At 50.5% G+C, this 17,769-nt stretch overlaps 1 protein-coding gene across 1 annotated transcript; it reads left to right on the forward strand.

The window, feature by feature from the left end:
• Nucleotides 1-12,841: 12,841 nt before the first annotated feature.
• On the forward strand, nt 12,842-17,263 carry AQP2 (aquaporin 2; the record flags this gene model as incomplete). Its single annotated transcript, XM_082496439.1, has 4 exons — nt 12,842-13,207; nt 15,234-15,398; nt 16,196-16,276; nt 17,048-17,263. The coding sequence occupies 4 exons, from the start codon at nt 12,842-12,844 to the stop codon at nt 17,261-17,263; spliced, it is 828 nt and encodes a 275-aa protein (XP_082352565.1).
• Nucleotides 17,264-17,769: the final 506 nt, after the last annotated feature.

The raw sequence follows: 17,769 nt of genomic DNA on the forward strand, positions 1-17,769 counted from the left end.
GGGGCAGAGGGAGGGCCCTGAGCCACGCTGTGTGCGGGAGAGCAGGAGGGAGGAATCACACACAGCCCTGGCTCCCGTCCCGACCCTTCCCGGGCTTGGCATGGAGAGGGGGGATAGAGAGGGTAAGGCTCATTCGCCCCACACGCGTTGCCCCAGCTGGGGGGCACAGGGAGGGTTCAGAGGCGTCCCAGGGCAGGCAGCAGACCAGGCGCACCCCGCAGCCCCCCTCCCCAAAACAGTGTTATTAATTCAAACACAGGACGGAGGGGGCTGAATGGGGGGTCCAGCTCCCAGCCCAGTCCAAGGGAAGGGGCGCAAAATGAATGAGGTTTTACTCCCCCCCCATGATAGGGTCTGAGAGGGAATTACAGTGTGGAGAGCGCAGTGGGATGAAGATGTCTCCTCTTACCACCCGGCCACAGGCAGCAATGGGGAGGGGGAGGGAATTGTCCCTTTACATAGTGAAGTGCTTCACATGGGTAGAAAATTTGTCCAGGGCAGAGGAAGAGACAGACAGTGCAAACACAGCACAACCTCTGCCTAACACACGGAGAGACAGCCTTGTGACGAACCAGACATGACTTGCACTGCGTTCCCGCAAAGCGACAGCACAATTTCGGGCAGTGCTGGGGCTACGCTCGGGCCAGGAGCTGTGCCCCTCCGTCCCAGCTCCCCACATCCTCCCTCCGGTCCTTCCTCAGCCCCTTTGAGTCATTTATTGCTTGTCATGCCAGAAGCATGCATCACACCTCAAATTAGTTTGCCAAGTCTATAAGACAGGGACAAAAAAAGAAAAAAAAAGAATTAGTTTATCTGTTTACACTGCCATGAAAAAAAAACCCTGCCACATTTTAGGCTCCCTCAACAGTCTTTGAGAATCATGGAATCACAGAATCGCTGAGGTTGGAAGGGACCTTTAAGATCATCAAGTCCAACCATTAACCCAACCTGACAAAACCACTTCGAAACCATGTACCACGTCTACCCTTTTTTAAAAACACCTTCAGAGATGGCGAATCCCCCACCTCCCTGGGCAGCCTATTCCAATGTTTAATAACCCTTTCAGTGAAAAAAAAATTTCCTAATATCCAATCTAAACCTCGCCTGACATAACTTGAACCCATTTCCTCTCGTCCTATCACTTGTCACCAGGGAGAAGAGGGGGTGAAGGACAGGCTGTCTTCAAGGAAAGGAGGTTGTAAAAAAAAAAAAAAAAAAAAACAAACAAAAAAAACCCCAAACATTCGCAGCTCCTGCAGAGAAGCTGGCAGTGGAAGGGTTAAAAGGAAAGCGTGAGCTGGAAATGGAAGAATGCAGCCCAGCAATGTACAGCTGGCATCCGCACAGACCCAGCCCCAGCTATTCAATTGGAAAGAGAGGCGATTACCACAAGGACTGCAAAAACTTGTCAGGATTATTCAGAATCAATTAAGTGCCTGTTAACCACAAGCTCCTCAAGGGCTTTCATTCTCCTCGAGGCTGAGCGAAGGTGGAGAACTGGGCAGGTCCCCAGCGAGGGAGAGAAACTCAACCCAGCAGGTGGGGTTTGAGCTGCTGCCACCCACCACCAGGAAACCACACCTGGCTTCTCGATCCCCTTAGAGCTGGGGACGAACCAAGGGGTCAAGAGCTTGGGAACAGAAACTCCAGGCGATGTGTGGCATCCCAGCGAGAAAGGAGACACCCGTTTTCTTCACCAACCCCAGAGGGACTCATCCCAGCTGCAGCCCCTGGCTGAGCCGGATTCCTTGGTGGGATGATGTGGGACCCCATGTGCTCCATCCCAGGCTGAAGATGCTTCCAAGAGTTAAAAATACTGGGTCTGGAAGAGGAAAAACCCTCAGCAAAGAAAAGCAGATGGCGCTGCCTACTGCAACAGCCTCCCTCTAAATAAAAAGCAGCAGGGAAGAGAAACCAAACCCCTCCACCGCCCTGTTGTCTACAAGGCCCATTCCCACCCCCTGAGCTCCCAGAGGGCATCTTGGTCTTCCCTCACCGCCCAGCCCCAAAACATATCCAGCACTAACAGGGAATGTTTTCGTGGGGCTGTGAGAAACCACAGTGTCTCTCCAGAGCCGGGAAAATGAGCTGGGAGAGCCCATGGGCTACAAGGCTTGAAACGGGCCTCATCCCTGCCGTGGAGAAGAGGAGGATGACTCTGCCTAGCTGACAGCGATGAAAAGCAGAGCCCTTCAGCCCTTGCAGAGACCATCCTCCTCCACCAAAAAAAGCTGCTCCAAGCCTGGTTCTTGGCTTTCCTGTTTGAGCTGGAAGCTCTTAAACGTGCCAGAGTCCTACCAAAAAAGGTCATTTCCTCTGGATCTTTGCTTTTCCCAATCTCACAGATGCAGCAGGATAAGTGTGCACAAGAGCCGGATTCCAGATTGAGATGCTCGTGCACAGCATCAGTGCAACTGGTCAACATCCCCCATCCAACTCCCTGACCAGCCACTGGTCCTGCTCAGCATCGGGCCATGTGGGGCGGCCGTTCGCCTGCACACACAGACCTTTAATAGGAAAAAAGAACAACAAACCACCAACCAAAAAAAACCCTCTGCCAAAGCCACACCCTGCCAAGTCCATAAGGGATTTCACAGGGATTAAAGCAACTTTGCTGAACACTCAATCACATCAAAAACAAGGTAAAGCAAACCTGATGAGATAATTAAGGGATCTGCTGCATCAACATACGTGATGGCACACCCTGGAGCCCTCTGTAAATGTTCTTTACCCCATCCCCAAGAGGGAGAAGCCCCCACTGGCAGTGAATGTTCTGCCATGGACTTAAAAAAAAACAACATTAAAAAACCAGGAATTTATGCTAGGCTTTCCAGCTGCTGAATCCATGGATTATTAATGCTAAATCCTGCCACCAGGCTTGGTCCCTAGATGGGAGATTACCAAGCAAGCTGTCAACACCAGGGCATGCCAGAAGAGGGGTTTGGAAGGGTCAAAGAAAGAAAAACACCCTTATTCTTGAGGGGCAAAGCCCTACCCTCACCTCCCATCCTGCCAGCGTCCCAGCACAGGGTAGGCACGGGGCTCCCAGTGCCTCCCAGCCCCGAGAGACCACCCCACGAGAGGTGGAAACCTGCTCCCAAGAGCCAGCATCTCCCTTCCTGGCCAGCTCGTACCTTCTTGTTCTTGCACAGAGTCTTTCAGCCGAAATAGCCCTTCTTTCTTCCGAGCTGTTCCTGACGAGCTGAGATAACGTCCCCTTAACATGCAATGTAAGGAGCTGGACAAGCCAGAACTCTTTGGGGTGGGATGTTCTCCTCACCGGCTCCTGCAGGCCATGACAGCCAGCGCTGGTGCTTGAGCCTAAAGAAGAAACCCAAACCTCCATCACCCCCTTTATACCATCAGTTTTCCATTGCCTGGAAGAAAATCCTGCCCAGCTGAGCTGTCACACCTGATCAAAGCCCCCCCAGCTGCTGGCTAAAATTCATTTAAGCCCTCAGAAGGACATTTTAATTAGAGAGGGCTCAAACCCTAGTGGCGGGCAGTAGCTGCCACTCCGCTGGGGACCATTATCCAAGTAAGCTTCTGGGTTGTTTGCAGTTGTTTGCCCATGACGTGGGGCTAAACGGTGCCAGGATTTGGGTGCTTTGAGAAACTTTGCCTTTTTTTTTTTTTTTTTTTTTTTTTTTTTGTTAAAATGCCTCCAGAGCTGCGGTGTGTGATTTTGGTGAATCGCAGGGAACGGGTCCCGGTGGTGAGGTTAAAAAATAAACGGAAGCAAAATCCGCGATACCCACAAACCACGTCAGAGAGTAACAACAACACATGTGCATACACCAACCAAGCAAATAGATAAATATAAAGATGAGGCACTCCCCAGGATTAAATTGTTCAGCTGCTCAGGAGCGCATTTCACTCATCGCTGCCAGAAGAACATGTTCTTACCACCATCGTGTGCATTTGATGCTGTTAAACGAAAGGAATTGCACAAGTATGCAAACTCGCCTCACTGGGAGTGGGGGAACAGAACAGGTTTGAGTAACACTTCGAGTGGCACCTTCATGCCACTGTGCAGTTTCTTCTTTAAACTATTATGAAGGAACTTTATATAATACGGCCCAGGGATGTGCGCAGGAATTTTTTAAATTCTTAAGAGCCTGTGCAATGAGTGACCCACGGCCTGACGCAGCAGCCCCGCGCCGGGACCCATCCGCAGGGAGCAGAGATGGAGGAAAGAGCTTTGCTGCTTTTCAGAGCCCCAATTTCCAGTATTGAAACTGGCCTAAAATCCACTATTTGTGGTGCTATCCTGGAAGGAGCCTCTGTCTTTGCCCTGGAAGCTCAAAGTTAGAAGTGAGGGCGCTTCCCATCTGCCCCAGTGATGTCCCAGCAATAGCTGGTAGTGTGTCCCCTGTCCTCCAAACCCACGACATCTGCCTACGTCCCTAAGCGAGCAAACACTTTAAGTTCCTCCTTTGCGCAGCTTCAGAGTTCCCAGGGAGCTGCCTCTTTCTTCCCTTTCGTCCTTAAAACATATCTCTCCCGGAACATCCCCGCACATGTGACTTTGCCGGGTCAGGAGATTGACGTCTGCCTTGCTGAAAGTACCTTCTTTTCCTCAAACTTGCCCGTCCGTCTACAGATTCCTCTCCCACTGTGTATCACGAGCGACCTGATTCGCGCTATTGTTTCCTCCTGTCGGCTGTCCCCATCTGAGATGAGGGATCTCGCGCTCCACAGTAACCCGAGGTTGAAGGTTTGCAGGCTCGGTGTGCACTCGTTGAGCGTGATTTTCACGATTTCTGGTGTATGACCACACTCACCCCCACACACCCCTCAAAAGGAGACTTGACCCCTCTTGGATTCCCACTGCAACAAATTTACGTGCTCCATCGGATCAGCAAAAAGAAAGGCAGAACTCTCTGGGCAGCTCAGTCCCACCCAGGAGACAGCGATGCCTTCCACATGCTGGACTTCGCTGGCGAGGTCTCAGAAGAGCTGCCAATGCTCCTCTCCACTTCATACAATTCAAGAAAGCGAAGCAAATTGTGCTGACACCCCAGGGCCAGATCCCATCAACATGGGCATCAACGGAAATTAGTGCAATAGCCCAGAATTAAAAAAAAAAAAAAAAAAAAAGTCCTCAAAAAGTTGTTCTACAAAAGTAGGATGGCAATTCACGCTGCTGTCAGCCCAATCCCTGTGCCGCACCCAAAAACCCACACAGAAATCAAGTAACTAACCACAAACAAAAATATCCCACGCTGAACCTTAATGCTCAGAAGTGGGAAAGAGCCAGAGGCTTATATGAAACCAACTTTGCGGTTGCCTCACTGTCGCAGCCTCGGCGCGGAAGCTGGTGTCTGGGCAGCACCATAACGCAGGGAGAGAAAGAGGCACACAGGGGAAAAAGAGGATGAAAGGTGATAGACAGACAGACCGAGATGAAAAAGGATACAAGGAGAGAAGAAACCCTTTAAAATTTTAAAGAAATAGGTTTCATCTTCTCCTAGCTACATGACTTACGTAAAAGTTTTAGGAGCAGTTTTGGAGTCTGTCCTAGCTGTTTCCCAGCATATGTTGATCCCATGGACCAAAGGAGACCTCTGCAGAGTCCAGCATGGTGGAAAGGGCCAAGGACCAGCTGTGAAGGCTCTTGAGGCCTTTTCATGAGTGGTATCCAATCTATTCAACTGTTTTGCTCCTCTCCCTCCTTTTCCCACCTTCCCGGATTCAACATAAATCTCCATCTGGGGTGGGAGGAACATCCTGAACCAATGCGGAAAACATGAAAAACATAAAGGTTATGTTTGATATGAAAATGATCATCACCAAAGCAGCTCTCTGCTAGCAGCTCGGCGGAGAGGACCTTCTGGGAACTTACACCAAGGTCTTAACCTTGTTCCTGATGCTGTCCCAGAATGGAGTAATTGTTTCCAAGCCAGTCTCCAAGCCCCTGTAACGATAATTTCAGGCCAGAGGGAAGCTGGTGGATGCCCATGGCCCTTGGGCAAAGCCATTAACCCACACAGCCGTTCTTGCCCTCACGGTTCTGGGCCAACCATCCCATTCACCTGCTGCACTGCTTTTCCCTGGAGCCCATCGAGGGTGGGAACCCAACTCTCTGTTAATCGTTCAACTGGTTCTGCACAAACCCCACAGGCCTTTGGGCACTGAGCACTGGAAAGCCCAGGGTGGAGGACAAGCCCACCGCAGCTGGGAGTCTTCCATAACTCTGCGAGTTACGGGGCACACGGCACCACTTCATGACCACACAGCAGCTCTGGGCTGCCAGGGAGATTGCATGTGGTGGGCTTCACATTTTTAGCGTTGTGCTGAGACTCTGAGTTGAAGACGCCACTGAGCAGTTGCAGCCACCCGCCTCCATACCCAGACCTCAGCTCCGTGCTCCACCAAAGCAGAGGCAGAAGCAGCTTCATACTCAATAGTTGATTTTAAAATGACTGTTCGGTTTAACAGCTGGGAGGGATTTAATGTAATCTGACATCTCATCTGGCTTTCTCTCTGTGATTGCTGCCACTTCAGCCTGAAAGTGATCCTTCTTTTCCCCCTGTGACCGCAAAGTTTCTTGCACTACTCCCCTTATCTGTACAATGAGGACCACAGCACTGACCTTGGTCTCAGATGAAAGATGCTGTTTTCAGAAGCTAAGCACATTTTTTTTCTTTCTCCATCAATCCCAGCTGGTGGTTAGAGGGATTTTCACAATAACCTACTTTCATCTGTGCACCATTCACTCCTCACCAGCACTCTGCACCAGCAGCTCCCAGGGAAAGATGCTGGGACAACAGCCTCTTCTGGAAAGTAAAGTTGCTGGACACAGTCCCGCGTCCCTCCCAGCAAAGGTCAAGAGATAGCAGCCAAAAAAGTCCAGCAGCACCGGTGAGCAGTCAGCACACAGATTGATGGGGAAGGACTTTTTACTGGGGCATGTAGTGATAGGACGAGGGGGAATGGCTTCAAACTGGAAGAGGGCAGGTTTAGATTAAACATTAGGAAGAAATTTTTCACTTTGAGGGTGGTGTGGCTCTGGGACAGGTTGCCCAGAGAGGTTGTTGAGGCCCTATCCCTGGAGGTGTTCAAGGCCAGGCTGGATGTGGCCTTGGGCAACCTGGTCTGGTGGGAGGTGTCCCTGCCTATGGCAGGGGGGTTGGAGCTCGATGATCTTCAAGGTCCTTTCCAACCTAAACCATTCTATGATTCTGTGATTCTATGGTACATAGACAACATATTGCAACAGTCCTGGCTCTGCAATCCCTTAGAGCAATGACCATCTCCCATCCACAGGGCTGCAGAAGATGGGACGGGAGGGGACAGGGGACATTGCTTCTAGAGCCACCAGCAGGACCAATTCCTGGAAGTATCTAACCTAGCGTTTTGGGGGTTTTCTTAAATCCAGGAGAATTACCTAGAGAAAGGCGTCTGAATTGAGCTCCTTTACTTCTCCTTCATGGGCTTCAGCTTGATTACTTCTGATTTACATTAAAATGAGGAAAATAGTGCAAAGGCCAGAGAGTGGCTGCTCTCGGTCAATGTCACTGCGGTGATGTCAAAGCCACGTCCCAACTTTACACCCGCTGGGAGTTTGGCTCATTAGATGTGATTTGTATTGCAACCATAACACTGGGTATCCGGCAAAGGGTGAAGCTGAGGTCTCCCGCTCAGTTCTGTCACCTGAGGACGATGTTGCAACCTGATTGATTTTAACTAATGTAATATTCATGCCTGGGTAAGTCGCATGGAGCTTACAAGACCTGGTGAGGCCACGGGGTCTATCTCACTTCAGAATCTGCTAGCTATATGGATCTCATGGTGTCTGGCTTTGTTTCATGGAATCAAGGGGAAAAAACATTAATTATTTTCTTATAAATGTTTATGCAAAATATGCCGTGCCCTGGCCTTTAACTTCAGCACTCAAACAAGGGAATGACGCTCTCCTTTCTTCGCCCCTTCAGGCGTGATTAAAGGGAGGTCATCGCCTACCTCAGCCCTGTCCCTGACCTTGCAGGATGTTGGGATTGGCCATAATCTTGTCTATTAAGTCTCTCTGCAGATGCAGAAAGCACAGTTTCTCCCTCTCCCCGGTTCTGGGCATTCCTCTGGGTCTCTTTATCCTGTTGTTAGCAAAAGAAAAAATGTATTTTCCTGCAAATCACAGGAGGAAATAGTTAAATCCCTGCCGAGTTGCTGTAGAGAACCAGACCAGGCTGGGGTGGAAGGTTTCGCGGTCTTCATGGATGTCAGGGCTTTATACAGCCACCAGAAACGTGGGCTGATCCTGAGGTGATCCATAGCCCAGCTCCACCGATGCCAGAGTTTCACCGTCTGCCTTGACTGGGCAAGACCCTGGGCAAACATTCAGGACCCAACTTGCAAGTCCTTGAGATGGGACAAAAAAATAAAATGAAGCCTTCTCCTAAGACCGGGCCCGGCTCCTGGCCCGTGCTCAAGCTCAATTCATTGAAGTCAGTGAAGGAAATCAGGGCTGCATTAATCCTTCTGCTTCAATTAAAACAAGAACAATAAACACCGCAAGAGCCAGCAGAAGTTGTGCATGAATAGGGATTTAGGATTTGGCCTGAAATGCCGGAAAAGGTGTTGATTTTTTTTCCATTTTGCTCCTCTGGGTGAATGTCCTTTTGATGTCATATGACAATGGGAGAGTATAATTTTTCCTGATGGTCACCTTGCTGTGGGGAATACAGACATTATCCTCTGCTCTCTCTGTTCTCCCACCAGCAGTGGGGGAGAGGTAAGGCTTTCCTGGGACATTTACAAAATGCAGTTTAAAACGTGCCTGGGTTCGCATTGCAGCAGGAGCTGTGCTGCTGCGTCCCATCACGAACCAGCCTGGAGCTAAAAGGGGTCTTAAACCACCCCCTGCGATGCTTTGCACCTCCCTGGGAGCAGCCGTCTCTGTACGCCCCGTGCTGCAATGGGCAGCGGGAACCCAATGGTTAACAAACTCAGACTCGAAGAAGCTGAGGGACCCGTGTTTGGTCCTCTCCCTGCCAGCGGGACCCACACCCACCGACCCACCTGCCTGGGTGATGCCCACGAGGGTCGGGATGTTCAGGGTGGAAAGGTCCCTGGAGCCAAATTAATGCTGCAGAAGCTCCAATTCCTGGGTGCAAAGTCAGCTGAGGTGTTTCTGCCCCTGCCGATCCTGGCACAAACATCTCCATCCCCTTGTTCTCATCTGCTCCGCTTCCTCACGCATCCTGGCAGTCCATGGCTCCCGTCCCCTGCACTCCACTGGGGGCCGTGGATGGGGCCAAATGCACCGGCACACGCATTGATCCGGGTGGCAAGCGGAAAACCTCAACTGAGAAACAAGAAGATTAGTCACAATATTAAAATAAAGATTTTTTTTAATTTTTTTTTTTCCTTCTTATCCTTTGGCTTCTTTTAAAGGTTTCCCCTACAGAACTCTCAGAGGTAGCATTTTCAATTTTACACCTCCTTTCTTGGAAAGAAAACATTTATTTCAACAAACAGCAGAACCAGTAATAGCTGGGCTTGTATAAAGTTTTCTCCCAAGACTTAGTGTCCTCCTGTGGATTCTCTGGTGTCTAATAAAAAGGGCATTTGCTGCCATGTGAAGCATGGGCTCGAGCCGGCTGTTCGGCTGCGGGAGAGGAGGGGAGAGCTGTCTGCAGGCCCTCTCTAGTCACAGAAAAGAGCAAAAAACGGAGCTTCCAGCAAGGTCTGGGCAGCGCACACACCTCCTGCGACGGATCGGATCCAAGCAGGAAAACTCACTGTTGTTTATGCAATAAATCTTTTATTCTCTGTGGCTTGGAGGTATTTTAGATGGAATGGAGATACCTTAAAGATGTTTATACTTTCCTGAAAGCCAGGGAAGCAAAGATATCTGAGCCATCTAAGTCACTCGAGAAGCAAGTTGTTGTGCAAGCACGGTTCCCTTGCTTGCAAAATGTTCTTCAAAAACACATTACCAGGCCATGTTCCGCCATCGAGAGGAAGCGCAGTGTATCAACCCTCCGCAGGCGCCAACACACTCTTAATGACCATTTGCATTTGATCCCAGGGGAGGGCTGATAACGTCCTTGCACTCCGAGGGCTGTGGATTAAAATGTAAAATAACACACTTTCCCACCTCAGATGGCTTTGCCACAGGGCCGCAATGTGCTCCCAAAGCTGCAGCACACGGCGTAAGGTGTAAAGCCACGTTACCGTCAACACCAGAGGCTCCAGGAACCCCTCCTGGAGTTGAGCAGAGCTTCAGCAACCCAGTACCAAGCTCTTCAGCTTGCTTGGTCTCCTCTTTCTCCAGTTCCCAGGCACATGGCAGGACGCGTGGCCACGGCTCTGCCCCTGACTCACTGCCTGGTGTTACCAACGTCATGCCATGGACCCCCTCTCTGTAAAACCAGAAGGATTTCCATAACCACAGTGCTGGAGGTCTCTGGGTGAAAGCTGTGGTGTGTTATTGCTCTTGCTGGAAAGCAGCATCCCACAGCAATAATTTGCTTGGCCCTGCGGCAAAGACCCCGATAGCAGAGCTCCCTTCAGCCAGATGGTGCCACCCCGGTCCTTTCATCGCGTGCGCAGCAGAAACCCACCGTCCGTAGCACAAACCTCTCAAAACGCAGCGTGAACAAGAGCTGCGAAGAACGTGCGCGTTGCCAGATAGAAGTGAGGACCATGAGGCTGTGTTAGATTATTAAACTGCTCAGAGCTAATCCTGCTTACTTCTCTTTCCTTTTAATTAGTCTTCGTTAAGTGCTGATACATCACAACTTGCGTGCCATGAATAACCATTAATCAAGTAGGGTATCAACTCCAGTTAATTGCCCGTATTCGTTCTCTGTCATTCGCTGCACTAATAACAACCTGCGTTCGTAATCGGTCCCAGACGTAACTAGTTCTTGAGGAACGCTAAGCTCCCAAATCTGCACCAGGTAGGCAGGAGAAGAGCCTACAGACTGGATGTGACCATGTTTCCTGGCTCATCAGCACCCCAAATATATTTAGCCTCACAACTTGTTTTGTGAGATTGGCTTCATTGTTGGAAAACTGGAGGTTAGAGTGGTGCCGTGATGGGCCACAGTCCCCGAGGAAGACCAAGAGAAGGATTTTCAAAGGAAAAAGTCGAATACAAGTCTTCCAGGCTCCAGATTCATCCACAGACAGGGCTTGTTCTCACCACAGTCTCTCCCTTGTTAAAAGCAATGTCCCCATAAGCATCTTTTTGAGAAAAGGAGAGGAGAGGAGAGGAGAGGAGAGGAGAGGAGAGGAGAGGAGAGGAGAGGAGAGGGAGAGGAGAGGAGAGGAGAGGAGAGGAGAGGAGAGGAGAGGAGAGGAGAGGAGAGGAGAGAAGAGAAGAGAAGAGAAGAGAAGAGAAGAGAAGAGAAGAGAAGAGAAGAGAAGAGAAGAGAAGAGAAGAGAAGAGAAGAGAAGAGAAGAGAAGAGAAGAGAAGAGAAGAGAAGAGAAGAGAAGAGAAGAGAAGAGAAGAGAAGAGAAGAGAAGAGAAGAGAAGAGAGAAGCGAAGCAGAATAGTTCAGTTGGAAAGGACCTACAGCGATCATCTAGTCCAACTGACACTTATTGTTACCCGCCTTTTGTGGAGGAAAGAACAGGCCTTCACATGTCCTTATGAGTCCCTTCCAACTTGAGATATTCTATGATTCTGTGACATGATTTGAGCAATATGGAATATTTTGCACCAACATTTCACATCAGTTCGGTGACACTCTCACGGTTCCTCTGGAAGGGAAAAATATTTGGTTTATCCCACAGCAGCAGCTTTTGTCAGAGCCAAAAAATTGACTCTCAGTTCTGGTGTTCTGCGTCCCTCTAAAATAAATGGTCCTTTCAACTCCAGCTCTACCCTGGGGGAGCGCTCCTCCCAGCTTGCTGTGCTTTAGGGAAACTACAGAGTCTGCTAACAAGGGGAAAAAAAGAAACGTGCTATCTTTCCAGCAAACCAACTCACCCCAGTGACACAGGGAGCAAAAGTCTTTACAGACATCACCCAGGAATGGGCAAATGTGCCCTAAGCAATGGAAGAAAAAGGAAAATGGACTTGTTGGATGGTTTGATGTGACGAACCATGCTCCAGAGAAGAAAATATCGTTCTTCTCTCGAAGATTATCACCAAGAAGCTGAGTTGGCCAAAATCCCCATAATTAGAGCACAGCTGGTACTCCAGCTGTACATGTCATTTTTTCACAGTAGAATTTCTTTCCTGACAGTCATTTCTTGGGGCTGGTTCCCATTTTTCTGGGTAGGAAATCTGTGCCCAGGCTGTAAAATTCTGGTACTCTGAGGAATTAAGCCGTAGTAAGTCACTTGGAGTTCTGTGCCTCTGAGAGACTCCTTTGTATCCGGTTTTGCCTGGTTATTTAATCACAGCCCACATCTTGCTTTTCAACACAACCCCACCTCAGCTCCATCTCTGGCCCTACAGACCCCCCCTTGCTCTCCTCTCCGTGCTGCAGGTGGTGGAGCTCAAAGAGAGGAGCAACGAGCACCTCTGGGGATCAGACTCCGAGTAAGAGAGAGGACAGGAGAAAAGGAGCAGTGCTTCATGGCATTGCTCGAGGCTGATTTATGACCTCCCAAGGGTGGCGAATGCTGCATTCCGCAGCTTTAATAGAGGGGGCAGGGTCAGATATTCCCTCAGCTGGAACACAAATGAAAAAAAAAAAGCATCAGATTTCCTAGGACCACAATCCCACCTCCTTCAGCAGGTGATCCTTCGCCCCCCCTCGTCCATATATATATACATGTTGTCCCCCTGTCACCCTCTATGGACACAGTAGCCGCGGTCGCAATTGTCTGAAGGCACCACAGGCAGGGTCAGTCCTTGCAGCCTCCAACAGCCGCCACTCCATGATGTGGGAACTGCGATCCGTAGCCTTCACCCGGGCTGTCTTTGCAGAATTTCTGGCAACTTTGGTCTTTGTCCTCTTTGGCCTGGGCTCTGCTCTGAACTGGCCCTCAGCTTCCACCCCCAGCATCCTTCAAATAGCGCTGGCTTTTGGCTTGGCCATCGGCACGCTTGTCCAAGCCCTGGGGCACATCAGTGGAGCCCACATCAACCCAGCAGTGACGGTGGCTTGCCTCATCGGCTCCCAAGTCTCCTTCCTCCGCGCGGTCTTCTACGTGGTGGCCCAGCTCCTGGGGGGTGTTGTGGGGGCTGCCATCTTACACGAGATCACCCCTGCAGACTCCCGGGAAGGCTTGGCCATCAACAAGGTAAGACTTCAGCCCATGGATGGGCTTGGAAGGGAGCAGGCAAGATCGGGCAAGGCTTTTGGGAAGGCTGAGGGATGTGAAGAAGGGGTTTGTGGCCAGCAAGGACCCCTCTTTATTTCGGGTTGGGTAGGAAGCCACTGTCAGCTGCAGCCCAGCACCATGAACTTGCTGCATGAAGGGTCCTTCCAGGAGCAGGGATGAAGGCAGGAGTCCAGGCTGGCTCCTCTGCTCTTTAAGGCAAAAACCAGAGGTATGATCCAGGTGGCCACATCAACTTAGATGGCCACAACCCTTAGAAGACAAAGCCACCATCATCTCAGGGCTGTATTGTGGAGGAGATGGATTTGGAGGAGACCCAGGCATTTAGGGGAGGACAGAACCAAAAGCATCACCTCTCCATTCCTCTTGCCCCAAGGTTGTCCTACTTTCCAGTCTTGGTGTGGCTTTTCTCCCCTCTGTGTTACACCATGGCACTATTTACAGGCTGCCGTGCCAGGTTCCCAGCAACGGAGATGCTGCACCAGAGTGGTGGTGGTGGTGATGGGGCATCTAAATCCCAGCTTTTCATTAGATACACCGCTCGCCAAGCTGCGAAGGGATGGCCACAGCAGGTCCAGCTGGTTCATCCCAATGCCCACCACACACAGGTGCCTGGGCAGTGCCACCGCACAGTGCCAGAACCATCACAAGGATTCCAAACTGGGTTCACACATGCAGGGGGAAAAAACAACCTTGGAGAATGCAGTGGTATCCCAACCTCCGACATCCCCTTCCCCACGCAGGCACGTAATAAAAAAGAGGGGAAAAACATATTTAAAAGCCACAGGGTTCACTATCCCCTCTCTTTCCTCCATGCCCCACCACTCCTCTTCAGACGGACACAGGCAGCTCTGTCTCCTGTAGAGACTGGGACCAGCATCACCCGAACCACAGCCGAGTGGGGAGGGAGGAGGCGGGCAGCATGTTTTAGGAAGCGGCACATGGAAATCTCCTTTCTTGCAGCAGGGAGGCACTGCCAGGACCCGGCTTCGCTGCCAAAGAGATTAAGAGGGTTGAAAAAGGGATTGCGGATTAATCTGAACAAGACTATTTAGACCGATAATAGCTGATGTTTAATAAACCCAACAAAGCAAGTAGGAGTTTTAAGAGAGACTTTCGCAACGCCTAGCTCTGTTATTTTGCGGCTTAAACCACCTAAAAGAGGGAATAGGGATTTTGATATTTTTTTCCCCCGTGGGCTGTTCATCTTGTAGCTGCCTGCACAGATTACCCATAAAAAAAAAAAAAAAAAGGGGGTGGGGGTGGGGAGGGAATATCAGAGAGAGGAGAGCAAGCATGATCCGCCTCTGGATCTTGGCAAGGAGAACATCTGCCACCTTCATGATGTCACCGAGCGAAGTGGCCTTGGGATCAGCATTTGGGAGGATGCACGGTGTCCAAACCAGGAGTGACACAGGGAAAGAAATGGCAGAGATGTGCCAGGACAGGCTGAGGGAAGGGGCAGCGACGGGAGACCGCAGGCAGGTCTCCCATCTGCAGCTGCAGATTACGCCGACAGCGCTGCCAGATCCGTCCAGATCTGGATGAAAAACCACCAAGGAGTGGAGGTTTTTCAGTTAAAAAAAGTGTGGGAAGGGATTTTTTTTTTTTTTTAAATGTCCAAACATTTCTTTTTGACATTTTCAAAATGCAATTTGTAAACTTTTCCAAAAGGCATTTTGCATTTTAAGTTTGGGGAAAAGAAAAAAAAAAATAATAAATCCCTGGTGGGTAAAAGAAGAGTGGAAAAAAATACCCAAAGAAATGCAACTAAAACTTTTCCTGCCATGTCAGTCAAGTATTACCTATTGACCCAATTTTCCTTTTACCTGGGAAATTTTTCCTCCTCTTCATATTGGTGCCAAAAATCCCACCTATTTCCTATGTCCTTTTTGGTTCTCTTTGATTTGGGTTTCCCCCTCCACATTTCCAACACAGTTCCCCAAACTTCCCTGTCCCTGAGACACCTTTTTTTCTCCCCTTCCAGCTGCACAACGAGACAACGACGGGGCAGGCGGTGACCGTTGAGCTCTTCCTCACCTTCCAGCTGGTCCTGTGCATCTTCGCTTCTACTGACGAACGCCGGGAGGACAACCTGGGCTCTCCTGCCCTGTCCATTGGCCTTTCTGTTGCCGTGGGACATCTCCTTGGGGTGCGTAGAACAGGCTAAAACACAGCTCTTGTTAGGTTGTCTTTGCCTTTATGCCCAAAGCCTGCTTGGTCGCGTGCTCCAGGGTGGACAGGTGATGTGGTTCCCATGGATTTCCAGCGGATAGAGGAGAAAAATCCCACCAAAGGCATAACAGAGCCATAGCCTGAGCTCATCTTTTATTTGGCATGAAAAAAACTTAACCTGCTGGGCTCTGCTGCTCCTGGAGAGCCGTAGGGAGCTGCTGGGGATCAGTAGGGTCTTCTATCCTGCAGTGAATGTGTCAGCAACTGAGGCAGTCAAGACCATGATAAGACTGGGATGGACACCCAGGGAAATCCCTCCTGGGTGACAGACCAAAGCAGCCCCCGACCCTCCCAGCCTCCCCATGCACGCTTGAAAACAGCGATGTTCACACCACATCTTCCATCCTTAACGATCTGCAAGCACATGTGTCTATGGGACTATTCTTCTCCCATCCTCGGTGGCAAGGAGGAGTGATTTGCTCCAGGAAGAGGCACAGCAGGAGCTTGTCCCTGCGGTCCCGGTCACGTCACCCAGCCTGCAGCTGAGCTGCACGGTGCACAGGACACATGTGCTCGCACCAAAGATGTGCTAATACAGACAACTCATCCATGTTGACTCAGGTGCTGGGAGCTGTTAGCATCCCTTTTCCTGGAACAGGCATGCTGGAGGGTGAAACAGCAGCTCAGTGAATGAATCGTGCTAATAACACGCCGGGATTTTTTAAAATGTGCTAAAAGGGCTTAACGCTAACAATGCGTGGTGTTTCTCGGCAGATCCGTTACACCGGCTGCTCCATGAATCCAGCCAGATCTTTCGCCCCTGCTGTGATAGTCGGCGACTTCAGTGACCACTGGGTAAGAAGTCGAGTCTATGGGGTGTTTTGGTGGAATGAGCCCCCCCAAAATTACCAATATTCCTAGAAACCCACAGAGCCAGCCAGATTCGTGGCATTTCCATGCCACCTCCCAGCTGGAGGAGAGATGTAGAGATTAGCAAAAAGAGGTGGGGCTGCTGGGTGCTTAATTGGCTTATCTAGGCAGGGTGCATTACAACAGGAAAAGGGTGTGTGATTTGTTGACCATGACCTAACAAAAGAAGGAAAACCATTGGAGCATGGAGCTCTTCTTGCCGGTCCTGGGAACCTTTCCTGGTTCCAGTTGGATCTGGACACACGTTTTCCACCAGCTCCTTGGGGAACACCCCCAGGCATTTCCATCTGCAAAGAGAACATTCTGAGCCAGAGCTGTGGTGGTTCAGGCTGACGTGATCAGAGGTGTCCAGCCCAAGCTGGTAGCTTCCTCCTCTCCATAGTGATGTGTAAATGGGTAGGAAGACACTTCTCCATGTGCTCATGATGGGTCTATCGTTAGTGAAGATCACACAGCTCTCAACAGAGGAGGAAAGACAAAGTTGGTTAGGTATATTCAGGCATGACAGCAATGGATGAGAGTTGAGGTCAACATCAATGGCCAAAGCAGAGCTGGCTTCTGCATTTTGCTCCCAGTGCGCACAGGGTAGGAAGGAGCATAAGCCCCCTGCAATGCTCTTCAGATACCCTGGTTCCTCTGCGTCCTCCAAACTCAGGCTGGTTTTTGCTCACCCTATTCTCTTTCCCTTTTCCCCAGGTCTTCTGGGTGGGTCCCCTGGTTGGGGCAGCAGCAGCCTCCATCATCTACAATTACATCCTCTTCCCACAAGCCAAAACCTTCTCAGAGAGACTCGCCATCTTCAAAGGCTTCGAGCCGGAGGAGGACTGGGCAGAGCGCGAGGTCCGTCGGCGGCAGTCGGTGGAGCTTCACTCCCCACAGACCCTGCCGAGGGGGATGTCTGAGAAGGTGTAGCTGAACCTCCTCCCAGGCTGAAAGAGGAGCTGGGGAAAACTCTGGCATCCGTTTTAGAGACGGTGCGTGCTCAGATGAGAATTTCACCTCTCCCCTCTCTCCCTTCATTTTTGCCGAGGGACTAATGTTGACTCATCTCCTGGGGAGATGCGCTGTGATGACCCAACCCACCTTCTGTCACCCAGCCCTCCCCATGGCCGACGGTTTTCTGATATTGGGGGAAAATGTCATTAAATCAAAACCACCAGGGTAACAACAGGAACAAGGACACTGGGTTCCTACCCTGGGCCGGTTCCTTCCATGTCCCCCTTGCAGAATTTAGCACTCGGTGGAGTTTGTTGCCCTTCACGAAGAGCTCCGAGGCACTGCCGAGAGTTGTTATTACAGCCATTTGCTGGGTGTGGAGGTTGCCACCCGATGCCTCATTGCTGTTGAATTCCGCTCACCTGTCTCCCATCTCTTCTCACTGCTCGGCTGTTTGCACACAGGAGCGCTCACTCCCCACC

This window comes from Vanellus vanellus, assembly GCF_965231255.1.
Source record: "Vanellus vanellus genome assembly, chromosome: 28".
Taxonomy (NCBI): Eukaryota; Metazoa; Chordata; class Aves; order Charadriiformes; family Charadriidae; genus Vanellus; species Vanellus vanellus.